Here is a 14,402-nt window from a genome sequence, read left to right on the forward strand (position 1 = left end):
GTTATACGTAAATGAATGAATCAGTATTGTGTTTTATATGTACTTGGTTTCCTGGTCCCGTTGTTTCACAGAAAACTAAAGTACAGGGTAACAAAACCGTTGATGCTTCGTTTGAATGTAAAATCTTCATAAAATATTTTCATAATATATAGGAAAAATCTGTGATTGAATTGCAACATATTTAATAATAAAAGATCTAACAAAAAATGTACTTCATGTGTTTTTGCAATACACCATTTTTTTAGTAACCATGAATATATGCGTGCTCACCCCAAATAAATATCTCAGTAACAAATAAGTTTAATAAACTCATTATCATTGCGATTTGCGAACAAAAATATAATTGCAAAGGAAAAACACGAAATTTAAATACCATAAATAAAAGCCAAATAATAAGGATGTCATTGGCCACATTCATAAATATTTACGCACGATTATTTCAAACAATTTGCAATTTATATTGAACGTAAACAGATTTAGCTTACTTAATACCTACGCAGTACGATATCTAGAAATTGTGACATACGTTGTCACAATATTTTTCTATATTACCACCACCCTGTGAAAATTATCACAACAAAAAACAAACACATCACGCGTTTATCTCCAAAAAGGGCACCCACTTTTTGCCATGTATGTTCCTACCCATGATTTGATATGGGTTCCAACATCATAAAGGGTACAAATTCAATACTAAAGGCTGATTGATATTGAGCGAAAAAAACAATATCAGTTTGTCCGACTCGGTATTTGAACTCGGCACCTCAGAGGGGTGTCGTACCACGCACGCAATATAAGTTATATAAATAATAATACAATACGCTATTAAAGGTGTCAATAAATACGAACAAAGTAATAAATCAACGAAGTTTAATCGGGGACCTTTTTTCACGGCCCTTTATCACCTAACTACCCCACTACTTAATACTTAGATGCAAACTGCAAAACAGTAATAATATTAATATCTATTATGATAGCAAAAGTCTACAGCGAGATTTTTGAGAGTCAATATTTATATTATTTTTTTCAGAGGTTTAGGGTTACTTCTAGTTATTCAGGTGATCATGGCGCTTGATATTACAAGAAAAGACGATAGCAACGATAATTACAGGTATATTTATTTATCCATAATACATATATTTATACACATATAATTACAATAGATAATATATTTGTCCGTGCCTAATTTAAATGGGACATTGTTTTCCAATTTTATTCGTTTATTTTGCTTAGGTGGCACCAACTCCAAAAATTATGTATTATACATATATCAACTCCAATGGTACCTACTTAAATACTACATAGAAACTTCAACACACATACTATACCGTTTTGTGTCGTTGGAAATTACTAGCTGACCCGTTAAATATTATATAATTTATTTCTAGTGAATATTTTGGTTGTTAAATAAAAAATACGAATGGTTTGTAAGTGCGTGAAGATGTCTAATTAACTGAGTTTTATGGAACGTTGATCAGAGAAAAATTTACTAATCTGTGATCAATTTGGTTAGACATCAACATTCTTTTTCGTTAGGGTCGCGCTTTTACCTTGTTGAGTTTATCATTAACTTCCTTAAATTGAAAAATGATTTCATAAGAAACAAGTAAGTACATCTTGCGAAAATAGTAATAATACCAACCCTGTATTATATACATGCTCACTGTTCAGTGCGGCCCTCTACTGAGGGTTTAGGCCTTAGTCCACCACGCTGGCCTAGTGCCGGTTAGTTACTTGACTTGCCTTCAAAAGTCTTTTTAGAAAATTCTGTTTCCTTTCACCGTAAAACGAACGTTAATTGATTAACAGTAGACACATAACATTGAAAAGTCGGAGGTATGCCGCCTTGAGTTTTGAACCTGCAGACATTTTATTCCCAACGATGCTATCGTGCATATATTAACTATCTACATTAAAGATAATTTATGTGGTGTGTAATGTGTATACTAACTACGAAAATGTAAATCAAGAAAATATGGAAATTGGAAGTAAGTACATATCTAATATATTTAAATTTTATCATTTAAATCTCATGACAAAATTGGCATGTGGCAACACTACCAAATACGTTTTGTTACGGGACTTGTATTCATAAACAAAAATAAAATAAGATTCTCATTACAATTCTCTTTGTACATAATTTAACACTGCTGCTCAAATTTGAAAGCTGGCTGTTGACTGGGTAGGTAGGTAGTACAGGCGTTAATTTTTGGAATTTAGTGTAAGTAAGTATATTTATTTTTAGTACATACCTACGTTAATTTATTTTGATTCTTTATTTTTTTTCCTTATTTCAGACTATATGTAACAAATAACAATGTCAAGACCAAATAGAATCAATAAGGGGGAATACAAAAAGTACAGTTATTCAGGCCCACGGGGATCGCGCAAAAGAATTCAATGGGCTCTAAAAAGACACTATGGAGTAACTTCGTAAGTGAACGTAGTAGAATACTGTCTCTCTTACTTCAGTATAAAATTGCGAAAGGCATCGACTAACCACATTTTTTTCTATCCATAATATTGGAGAATATATAAGATTTGAGGATCATAAAATACAAAATTGTGATAAAACTTTGTATCTGCCTGTATGTAAGTAAGTACTATATTTTTAATTTCATTTTGCAGACGAGATGCGGTATGGCGCATGAGACAAAATATGAGGTACTCAGACCCAGCATTTTAAACAAGAAGAAAAAAATAAAATTGAATTCCAGAATCGGATTAGATATTTCATTTGTAATGGAATAAAAAAATTATGTCACAGTCCAAGTTTTCGCGAAAAGAAAATTATATTAGATATTTACTTAACTCTATAATATAAAAATTCGCGCGCATTTTAAATTGCTATATTGTTACTTACCTATTTATTTACTAATGTAATCTGACATAACTGTAAGTAAGTTTACCACCACAAGTTCATGATGAAACTGATCAATGGAGATATATATTGGAAGATGAAACTTATTTGTATTTTTTTTTATAATTAAAGTTAAATGAAAAGTCATATGTTTTGAAATCAAGTAAATACTTAGTCCATCCAACTTGGTAAGTCCATACCTACAAAGTTATTTGACTACAAAATGACATTACATTCATATAACCCAAATCATTTATAATTTGGGTTATATGTATTTTATTATTTTGCAGCATTGGGCCAGCAATAAGGAAATTCCCAGAAAATGTAAAATTTGGTGTCGCCACAGCTGCTTTTCAAATTGAAGGTGGATGGAATGCTGCAGGTGGGATACAATAACTTATTATTTTAATGGTTAAATGATTTGATATTTTTCTAGAACAAATATATAAAAGTTGTCTCTTCAAAGCCCTATTAAATTAATGATTTAAACCATTAACAAGAACTGAAATCCCAAAATGTGACTATTTTATGACATGCGTAAAATGTAGGTTCTCAATTTATTATTCATTTAATACATATCTACTGTGTAGTACTGAAAGGACAGATAGAAACACAAACTCTAAATTCAAAAACCATGCTTGGAAAGGATCACAATACGATGATATTTTGTTTCAGATAAATCACCAAGTATTTGGGATGTATTCTGCCAAAAACCTGGTAATGTAATTGACAACACAACAGGCGATGTAGCTTGCAACTCATATGAATACTACAAGCGAGATGTACAAATGGTTAAATTTCTTGGAGTCGACTTTTACAGGTTCTCAATATCTTGGTCAAGAGTTTTGCCAAATGGTTTTGATAACAAAATCAGTACGGATGGAATGAATTATTACAATAATTTGATTAATGAATTACTTCAAAATGGTATTGAGCCAGTAGTGACAATGTTCCACTGGGATTTGCCACAAAGACTCCAAGATTTGGGGGGGTGGGCCAATCCTTTAATAGTGGATTGGTTTGGAGCTTACGCTAGGGTACTGTACACACTTTTTGGGGACAGAGTCAAAACATGGATAACTGTGAATGAGCCTAAGCAGTTTGGGATTTTCGGATATGGAATGAAGAGGTTTGCTCCCGGTATAAATGCTACTGGCATTGGTGAATACATGGCGGTAAAAAATATACTGCTAGCTCACGCCAAAGCCTGGCATATTTATGATAAAGAATTTAGAGCAGAACAAAAAGGTAAGTATCAAATACAAAGCACCCACTATTATCTTCTAAATATTAAGTATGCTAATATTGATAATTATTAATATATTTTCCAGGTATTTGTGGAATTACAATAGCAACAGACTTCCGTGAAGGTATCCCGAATTCACCTGATGATGTTGAACCTGGTGAAATTGCTATGGATTTCGAAGTAGGTTTATACAGTCACCCAATTTTTACTGATAAGGGAGGATTTCCCCCAAGAGTCATAAAGAGAATCGCTGAGAGAAGTGCTGAGCAAGGATTTGCAAAAAGCAGGCTGCCAGAACTAAGTGACGAAGAAATTAAGTATATTAAAGGTAAAATCAAAAGGTGCCTTACAAAAGTTGCTAAAGAAAATGGAAAAAATCAAAATTCTTTTAAGGAATATTCCAATTCAACTTGATACTCATAAAATATGTGCACAGAGTGTGCTGCAAAAATGTTGGCATATTCTAAATATGAGATACCTTATAACATTTGCAGGTACAAGCGATTTTACGGGTTTAACCACTACTCAACAAAATTTATCACCACTGAAGGCTATCAACCTGGCAAATACCCGATACCCTCGTATGAAGACGACATAGGAGCTGTTGGTACTTATTTAGACTATGAGAGAGGGGCCGTTATACACTGCACTGTAAGTACATAGGAACAATTATTATCTCCACAATATAAACTCAAACTCAAATAGTATTAAATACCTAAGCTTTGATCAGTTCAGCAATTATGTCCCTTTCATTGTACCTATAATCTAAACGGTGAATTGGTCAAGTGATTGTGGTTGGCGAAATCCGTAACAATGAAGAAAATACTAAAAGGAGTCTTGAGGTGGAGTAACACTAAAAACTCCTTTAAGTATTTTTTACTGATCCTCATAGACAGACCACTTCAAAAATTCATTTAGTAAAGTTGTTGCCATTTTAGGTAATACCAAAAGGAATAAGGAAAGCACTCAAATGGGTAAAAGAGAATTGTAACAACCCGCCGATCATGATCACGGAGAACGGTTTCGGAACATATAAAGGTCTAGACGACAAGAAGAGAATAGCTTACTACCAAAAGTATTTAAACTCTATACTAGATGCGATTGAGCTGGACGGGTGTAATGTCACGCAATACACGGCTTGGAGTCTCATGGATAACTTCGAATGGGATAGTGGGTTAAGGTAATCGAACAGCCGTTTCCCTAAACGATCCTAATTTCAATCTTCAATCCGATTCCGAATGAACCAATCAAATTAACTCGTTAGCATGTCAAAAAAAGTTTTGTTTTGATTGGTCCATTTTCGCAATAGATCGAAAAAGCGATTGACAGAACATTAACAGAAGCGGTATAAGGGGCGTATGATGGGAGACAGCTACGCTCTCCGATCTCGTCTTAAAATTTTGTGCACCTTACCTTAACATATTACTATCATAGTCAGCGAATAGACTACGTTCTTTGTACGTTTAAAAATACACTTTTACTTCATAATTTATGTCTTCAAGAGTCTCATTTATAGGATTTATAGAGGAAAGGTTTCGTTGTGTCCCATCGTTAAAAGTATTCCTTCTAAATTCTTATAATATTTTTTTATTTTACAGTGTTAAATTCGGTCTCTTTGAGACGGACTACGAAGATGAATGGAAAACTAGGACCGCAAGATTATCAGCACTGTGGTACAAACATTTTGTTGCGACGAAATCACTCGACAAGAATTATAAGCCAACATTGGAAAAAGTATCTTTTTAAACCGTTAATACACTAAGGCCTGTTTCACTTCGTACAACTACCCGACACATAAACCACGTAGAAATCACACGCTAATCCATGCTCCAAACTAAATGGTAATAAAATGAATACTTTCTACATTAAAAGTCTTAGTTATAAACTTGTTTTAGCGTTAAGAGGTGGTTAAGAATTAAATAGCTGTCAAAAACATCACCGGTCCTTAGTTTAAATCAATAAAGAGGCAAGATGGCGGGTTTTGACTTACAACAGATCTAGTAAATTTGTATTGTAACTAAGCACAGCTTTGCGAAATATTTATAAGTAAGGCTGTAACTGTTTAACACGATAGCTATTATACGAAATTTACTAGAAATTTGGAAAACTGGCCTTAAACGTTACCAAGCGTTTAGCCCATCTTTATGCCGGTATGCACTTAATTTCTATCGTAGATAATACTTAACCTAATAATGAAAATAAAAAACCCGTTCTGGTAGTGCCATTTCTGCTTTTTTGTGTTAATATCAGTGCAAGAAATTAGTTCCATATTTTACCGCAACATGGCGAAGTTTTTTATTTTTGTGGTTCAAGTACAACATATAGCAATCGTCGATGTAGTTAGCCACCATAACTGAATAATTTCAAAACGTTGCTAAATTTATCTACAATCAAAATATTATTTTGCTATATTTCAAGTAAAGGCAACCATTTGACATTTATTTAACTAAAGAAAAACGATTTTTGATAAGGGCACGAAAGTTTAAAGACGATTTGAAATGTTGAATTAACTACTTTTGTAGCTGACTGCAAATAATTAATCGAGGGTTGTGTCGTATTTCGTTTTGAAACCTAAATTAGGCGGGTGTACAGAGCTATTAAGTTTTAACTTTAGGCTGTCTTATTTAAGACTTAAATAAAATGTAATTGAAAAGGGAGTAGTTGAATATTAGTGTACATTTCATTATTGCATTTTAAGGCTGTTTTAGAACGGCAGGGTCACGAAGTATTTTTGCTCAGTGTGAACTGAGCTTACTTTCTGTATATTATCAGGGTGTACGTAAATGTTAAATATCATTGTTATTCAGAAAACAAACCATTTTTCACATGTTAATTTTGTTTTATTTCATAGACCTGCGTACTTATGTCATTTCCATGTGTTCTAAACATTGATTTTAAAGACGGAACTACCATAGCAAGGTTTATTATTAAAAAGAAACGAAATTAATTAAAATATAATTTATTATAAATCATCTCAAAACGTTGGATTTCAGTCGTTTCCATAAAAACATTGCTTACAAATATAAAATAAAACTATATTAGTAGAGCGACATTAATTACTTAATAATTTTTACGTATGTACAATAGAAAATGATATATTAATAAATCTGGAAGACATTTTCACATATTCTGGAAGTGCTTTCATTGTATTGAAAAATTGTGACTAGTTAACTTTACTGACCAAATGTATTTCAAAATAGTAACTTCAAATGCAAAAATACGCCACACACGGGGCTTTGTCTTTGAGACGACCAATTTTAAAAAATACATACATATCTAATTTAAAAATAAACTAACCAAACTATACTGCCGCATAAGGAAAAAGACTAGTCTACAATTCTTTTTTTCAAAATTGAGTTGATACATATTGTAAAAACACAAATAAATTTATGTAGAAACATTCTTCCTTCACAGCAGCATAGGTATGTCCATAAGATTCTTGTGGATATAGTGCATTATCTATGCATAATATTGATATGGTCACCAGATATTTGAGAAAGTCCCGAATTTTTTAGATCTTTATCACAAATATTCCGCGCTATAGCCACTACTTTCTGTTTCATTAAAGTACACATCACACTTTTGTCTCTGAAGGGGTCGACAAAGATGTAACCACTAACTATACCGAAAAATGCTCGGGATTGAACTGTCTGTAGGCAAAGTTATATTCCCCCTTGGACGAAATACTTTCCGGGCAATTCCATCACATCCAACCTCTTGTATACATCAAGCATACTTGGTCTCTCATAACGGGCGTATTTAGTACAATCGATAGCTATGGACATGAATTGGCGACATAGTAGCGGATTTGAGTTCGCTGTGCCGTATAGTAAGGGGTCCTCCAGTGATGCTGTAAAAAAAAAATATTGAACATTTAAAAAGGTAAAGAGACAGCTAAATAGTGGTTAGGGCAATTTCTAGGTATTGTTGGCACGGACTAATATTTCACAAAGCGCTGTTAAAGCGCAGTCATGTCGCTTACCATCAGGGGACCGACTAGCTCGTTTCGTGATTTATTAAATGTAAAAAAGTGTTGCCATTAGGCATTAAGGTCAAGAATACCATAATAGCCATGAGCAAAAAAAGGTCTGGAAGGAGTTTGCGTATGTACTTTGGAAGATAAGTGGCAAGGCATACTCAAACCAATAGGCAGGCACCAATAAACATGTATCTGCTAAGGAACCAATCACGCAAGACATCGGCGCGTTGATCGTCAAACTGTCCAATCACGAGTGTGTTCACGACTCGTGCCTTTATCTGTATGCCTAGCGCGAATATTTGCATCATAGTACACGTATTAGTACACGTATAGCATGGTTTGAATAATATTTTGTATAGAATATTTAAACAGCGCCCCGGTGACAATATTTGGAACCAAAATAAGGCTGCATGAACATTGTATGCGTTTAAATTTCAATTAGATTCGTGTAGCCATAGAACAATATTTGTCAAAATGTATGAGAATCGGCAGCACGATATTTCAGTCTCGTTTAACGACTATAGAAACATATTTTGCATGTTCATTGCGGGTCACGTGAGCTATGTTTTCGTACGCAACGGGCGTACGGCTCGCATAAAACTGGAGCGAAAACTGAGGACTCTCTCATTTATGTTAGTGCAGGACAATACTTCCGGGCGCGGTGGCCGCACTGGTGTAAGAGTTCATTTTTTTGGCGGCCCAGTCAACGCGTTAGCCCTGATTTAAATACCTATTTACAGCCGAATTGTCACGAATACAAGTGTGTCAGCTAATTGGCGTGTATTTGTAACTCACTTTGCATAGTCATATCCGTGCACGAATTATTCGCCATGTTATTCAACGAAATATTCGCCAATAGTCTAAATAAGGTATCAAAGGTTAACAAACGCGATACGAACACTTGACGCATTTTTTTATTCTTCGTGCTCGAGGTTATTGTACAGTCTATAATCATGAGGTGATGTGCGTGGTACGCACCGAAGTCGACGCGGTCCTGGTGCAGCAGGTGCAGGTAGGCGCTGAGCAGCGGGCTGGCGCGCGCGCGGTCGAGCGGCGCCAGCGCCGTGGCCATCTCCGCCACCACCACGCCGAAGCTGAACACGTCCACCGCCGGCGACAGGCAGCGCGAGCGCAGGTACTCGTCCGGCAGGTACGGACGCGTGCCGTACACCCTAAAATATACATTATAATAATACGAAACCTGGTAAAAGCAGCGATAGCCTAGTTGGTTGTGGAACGGACTGCCAAGACGAATGTCCGCAGGTTCAAATCCCAAGGGCACACACCTCTGATTTTTCTAAAAAATGATGTGTGTATTCTTTGTGAATTATCGTTTGCTTGATAAAGCAAACCGATTTGTTCACCGATAGGTGAAGGAAAACATCATAAAGAAACCTGCATACCTAAGAAGTTCTCTATAGGAATTTCGAGGGTGTGTGTAGTCTACCAATCCGCACTAGGCCAGCGTGGTGGACTAAGGCCTAATCCCTCTCAGTAGTAGAGGAGGCCCGTGCTCAGCAGTGGGCAAGTATATAATACAGGGCTGATATTATTATTATTAATACCAAACCAGTTTTATATTATAATTACGCACTATCGAGCACGGCCCTCCTCTATTACTGAAAGGATTAAGGGCTACTGGAGTAAGGACTCCACCACGCTTGCCTAATACAGGATGCCAAACTTCACATATCTTCCGAGATTTTCATTTGAAAATTCTCAGGTATACAATATTTCTTATTGGGAACGATAGCGGAGTTGAGAATAGAACGGTCTATCGAGACACATTTCCGCAGATTCAAATTCAAGGCACACACCTCTGACTTTTCGAAGTTATGTGAATTGTTAATTATAGTTTGCTTCAGTGAAGAAAAACATCGCGAGAAAACCTACCCTAAAGTACACCCGCACATATAGTCATACTCTACTACACCCGTAATGACTAGCTTAACTGATTAAACTTTAGCCAATGTTAAGTTCATTTTATGACAAATATTACCAGCATCGCTAACTACCCACTTTTTCCTTTTTTTTTTCGGAGCAATTGTTGCAGTATTTCACCATATTGTATACAAATGTCTATCCAGTGTGGTAAATAAAAAACTCGGTACGTAACAGCAAAAAAAGTATATATGCAGCAAATGTCAAACAAAACGAACTCACTTGGAAACTTTCAAATGGGTCCTGTCTTCTCCGTAAGGACCCTTTCTCGCGAGACCGAAGTCACCTATTTTGGGCATCAGACATTGGTCCAATAGAATGTTCGCCGGTTTTATGTCACCATGTATGAGCGGCGTGCCAGCCATATTGTGCAGGTATTGTAAACCCCTGGAAAAAATAATAGCAATTACAATAGACCTTTAAGACCATTTCACACGTTCCGATTACAACAAGTGACATTAGTTACTAGTTTCAGTGCGTAACATAATGTAAAAACATTAAATTTGGACACATATTGACTGCGGGACAGTTTTAAAGTTACTAACTTTAACTTGTTACCTACTACTTAACTGCCGCTGTTAATAAACGTTCTCAACTCAAATACATACCTTTTTCAATCCACGATGAAAATGTACTCGAGCTTTCTTAACAGGCTTAGAAAATAAAAATCATAATTGATTTATTTTCGAGTTCAGGTCGAAAATTAAGATTAGAATCGTTTATCGAAATCGGGGATTCAAAACTTACTATTATAGATTTGAAGGAAATGCGGTTTACATATAAATAGAATGTAAAAACAATTTACCTGGCAACACCGTGTGCTATTCTGTATCGCTGGTGCCACACTAAAGGCGGGTGATGAGTTTTACATCTAAGTCTTTGTTCTAACGACCCGCCCATCATCAATTGATATACTAAACACACTTCAGGCCCTGAAAAGAACACAAATAAAAAATATATATAAAATTCCAAACCACTTAACCTTTTCAAATTTTAGTCTTTATTCCCCTTACATTCCAAACACATCCGTTGCCAAAGCATTCCGTATTATATCATTCACGGTTAGCCGACGCGTACGTCTCAACACTTTCATTTGCTTTACTCTAATTTTACTTTCATGCTTCATCATTTATATAAATAAATAAAAATCTACCAAGTATATATAAAAATCTACCAAGTACATAACTTGGCAATAACACTAATCTATACAGCCATGCCTTTTTTTGAGACCTTTTCATTGACCTTAATGGTGTAAAACACGATTCATTTTTTTTCAGGCCGTTTAGTGTTTAAAACACTAATACTTATGGTTGGGCTCCGAATCCTGTGTTTCAATTTACACACGAAAATCACCAATACGACACATTAAGTAATCGTAATTCATTACTGCCATCTAGAATAGTAGAACTTAAAAACACACCTCCCAAACTGTACCCATACAAAGGCAGTATATTGTCATGTCTGTACTGATTGAGGCACATTTCGCGAATGAGCTCTTTGTTTCTGCCGTCGTTGTCTCGTAATCTCTTCACAGCCACCGGTAGATGTTTCCATTCGCCTATAAAGAGATTTTTTAACACACGTTAAAAATAAAAGTATTTTATTTATATGTCAATTAGTAATGGATAGGTGGGGAAAGACCAAATTATCATAAAAAATATATACCCTGATTTAAAATATCCATAATTATATAATTATTTTTTATTTTTATTAAGAAATAATAATAATTATTCCTTTACATACTCACTGCCCAAAGAAAAAAAAAGGGTTTACGAGTGTAGAAAGGCATCTTGTCTAAGGTAATCACAAATACAGTGTAGGCCAAAATTAATGATGATTAACAAAAGTTTATTTTCTGATGATCTTTCTGATCCCGAAGTTTTGAATTGTCCCTGTTAAATAACAATGACAAAAGTCTTACAGACTAACGTGTGACGTCATAGTTGGTGAAATGTATAGACACGTGAGGACCCCTGTAAAGCATAAAGGCGTTTCATGTTTATGTAAATAAATGTTACCTTTAAATACTTGTCCAAAACCACCGCGGCCCAACAAGTTGCTGTCGCTCCAGTCATTAGTTGCTTCCCTCAGTTCATTGTAACTCATTCTCGGTATGGCGGACACGTTCTTTATGATTTCATCGTCGTCGTTTCCATCTTGTGTCGATGACGTGTTCTGTAAATGTATTAAAGTAATTATTAATTATAAAAATTCTAAGAATTTAGGTGTTTATTGGTATTGTTAATATGTATTTGGATTATCGTCATGATTTGTAATCTGGTATTTAGTACGTACCTACTACGTTCAGTATATGGAATAGTCACCGAGACATTAAATTAAAATCTTTTCATTGACATGTCGAAATAATTATTAATAGTAAAAAAACAGGATTAAAAACAAGTTTATATATTTAAATGCTCTAAAAAGGTTAAAATAAAGTTTTAATTTGATTCTATTAAGTTTTTTTTTCTTTTCAGAATATTTGACCTGACAATTTGACCCCAAAATTACGATCGGCCTCTTTAAAAACCCGAGGATAGGAAAATTTCAGATCGATTGAGCCAAAAAAAAGTTTGGAAACCAAATTGGTTCCGCCATCTTGAATTTATTTATCGCTAACAGTTAAATCTTGTGAGTGCCTACAATTGTTCAAGCACCACCAAACTGACCCTAACCCTAGGTTACGGAACCCTAGGTTTGCCATGGAACATTATAACTTTAAAATGGCTTTGGCGGCCATCTTGTTCCCCACTAATTCGAATTTTTCATTACCACTAGGATTTGCCTAGGGTATAGGTTGACATTAGTTAATACACGACCCCGCCAAGCCTTGCCGTTAAGCCGGACAGTAGTACACCATCTCCTCGAAGAGTTGAACACAAATGTCAGTTTATTCATATTTCTTTCAGCAAACCTCATAATTTGATTCCCACAGTATAGGAGTGCGTAAAACAACTAGTCCGCTATCTTGAGTAATCCGTGATATTGGATTATGAGAAATCATTTATTTTTTTTATTTTTCTCAACAAACCTTATCATTTGTTACCCATATCATGGGCGTGCACAAAAAATTACTAGTCCATCTTAGGCCGTCCGCCATATTGGACTTAAAATGATATCACTTGGCTAACCATCCAAATTAAACATGTATGCAAAATTTCATTTTAATCTGTTGAGGATAACTGCTTTAAAATTCTGTTGCAAGATTACGTATAAGATACAATAACATACATACATACATACATCCATACATACATACATACGTACATACAATACATTGCCAGTTGAATAAAAGCTTATAAAAACAAAAGGTTTTTCTGCAGAATTGGCATTACAATACATGGGTACTTGATCGCAAGAGTATTATGTAATGTTATTTCTTGAATCTTTAGTTTTGTTGGCCTTGATGCGAAGCTTGAAAATATTTGTATATTTTATTCATTTTCGTTTTTGCTAATGTAGTGTTAAAAAATGAATATATGCTTTATTTAGCGTGTTATCTTCGTAAATGTAGTGTACTGGCTGGTACGTTTTTCTTAATATAATGTTTTGTTTCAAAGAAATGTCAGTTTGTAAATAAATGGATTCCGAAGTACAAACTCAGAATATTATTTCCATGTTTTCTGGAATTCTACAGTGGCGACGAGGAAAATTGAGAACATATTGTATGTAAGTTATCTCGGAGGAAGGGTATAGCGTGTTAAAATGTCGATTGAAAGGTATCAAAATTCGACGTACAAAATGGTACGTGGTCAACATATATAGACCGACTGGAAATGTATTTCAAAGTAAATAATGTGAAAGAAGACATGAGGTTACCAACTTTAATTGCTGTAATGGGCGAAGAGGCCTATGAACTATTAGTCAATTTATCCAGTCCAAAAACCCTCAGAATCCGAGTACGAAAAGTTGTGGAGCAGATGCGGAATCATCTGCAACCCACACCATCGCCTCTAGCGGAGCGCTATAAATTTAGGCAGAGGAGACAAGAAAGCCAAGAAACTGTTGCCGTTTACGTGGCGGAATTAAAAAATGTCACGTTATTGTGAATTTCGAGCAAATTTGAACGAAAATTTAAGAGATCAATTTGTCTGTGGAATTAAAAGCGAGGTGATTCGGCAGCGTCTATTTGCCGAAAACGGTATTCTGTCTTTTCCGGAAGCTGTGATGTTGGCGAGCTCATTAGAAGCGGCGGAGAGAGATGCGGCGGCTGTGATGGTTCTGAGTGCGGAAGTGACGGAATCACCGACGACTGCAGGGGGAAAAGTGCACTTACTCGCGTCGCATGAGCGTCCAAAGAAGGCTCGTGGCGGTCTTTTGTTCACGGAAATAGCGGATCGCGGACAGGGCACAGAGTCCGCAGCACAGGTTGTGGC

At 35.3% G+C, this 14,402-nt stretch overlaps 2 protein-coding genes and 1 long non-coding RNA gene across 3 annotated transcripts; 2 read left to right on the top strand and 1 right to left on the bottom strand.

Moving 5' to 3' along the window:
• LOC119189676 (myrosinase 1-like) lies at window positions 1-6,936 on the top strand. Its single transcript, XM_037439996.1, has 8 exons — window positions 1-80; window positions 1,031-1,111; window positions 3,151-3,242; window positions 3,536-4,108; window positions 4,192-4,460; window positions 4,608-4,757; window positions 5,045-5,286; window positions 5,705-6,936. The coding sequence occupies exons 1-8, from the start codon at window positions 16-18 to the stop codon at window positions 5,850-5,852; spliced, it is 1,620 nt and encodes a 539-aa protein (XP_037295893.1). The 5' UTR covers window positions 1-15; the 3' UTR covers window positions 5,853-6,936.
• On the top strand, window positions 1,118-3,084 carry LOC119189677. The gene is made up of 2 exons (XR_005112528.1): window positions 1,118-2,433; window positions 2,629-3,084. It is a non-coding gene; the product is annotated as an uncharacterized LOC119189677 (long non-coding RNA).
• A 113-nt stretch (window positions 6,937-7,049) lies between the features above and the next one.
• LOC119189675 (serine/threonine-protein kinase pelle) lies at window positions 7,050-12,227 on the bottom strand. The gene is made up of 6 exons (XM_037439995.1): window positions 12,045-12,227; window positions 11,447-11,584; window positions 10,832-10,958; window positions 10,249-10,413; window positions 9,064-9,257; window positions 7,050-7,956 (listed from the first exon to the last, which is right to left on the bottom strand). The coding sequence occupies exons 1-6, from the start codon at window positions 12,130-12,132 to the stop codon at window positions 7,769-7,771; spliced, it is 900 nt and encodes a 299-aa protein (XP_037295892.1). The 5' UTR covers window positions 12,133-12,227; the 3' UTR covers window positions 7,050-7,768.
• Between the last annotated feature and the right edge of the window lie 2,175 nt (window positions 12,228-14,402).

Source organism: Manduca sexta, chromosome 18, assembly GCF_014839805.1.
Source record: "Manduca sexta isolate Smith_Timp_Sample1 chromosome 18, JHU_Msex_v1.0, whole genome shotgun sequence".
NCBI classification, from domain to species: Eukaryota; Metazoa; Arthropoda; class Insecta; order Lepidoptera; family Sphingidae; genus Manduca; species Manduca sexta.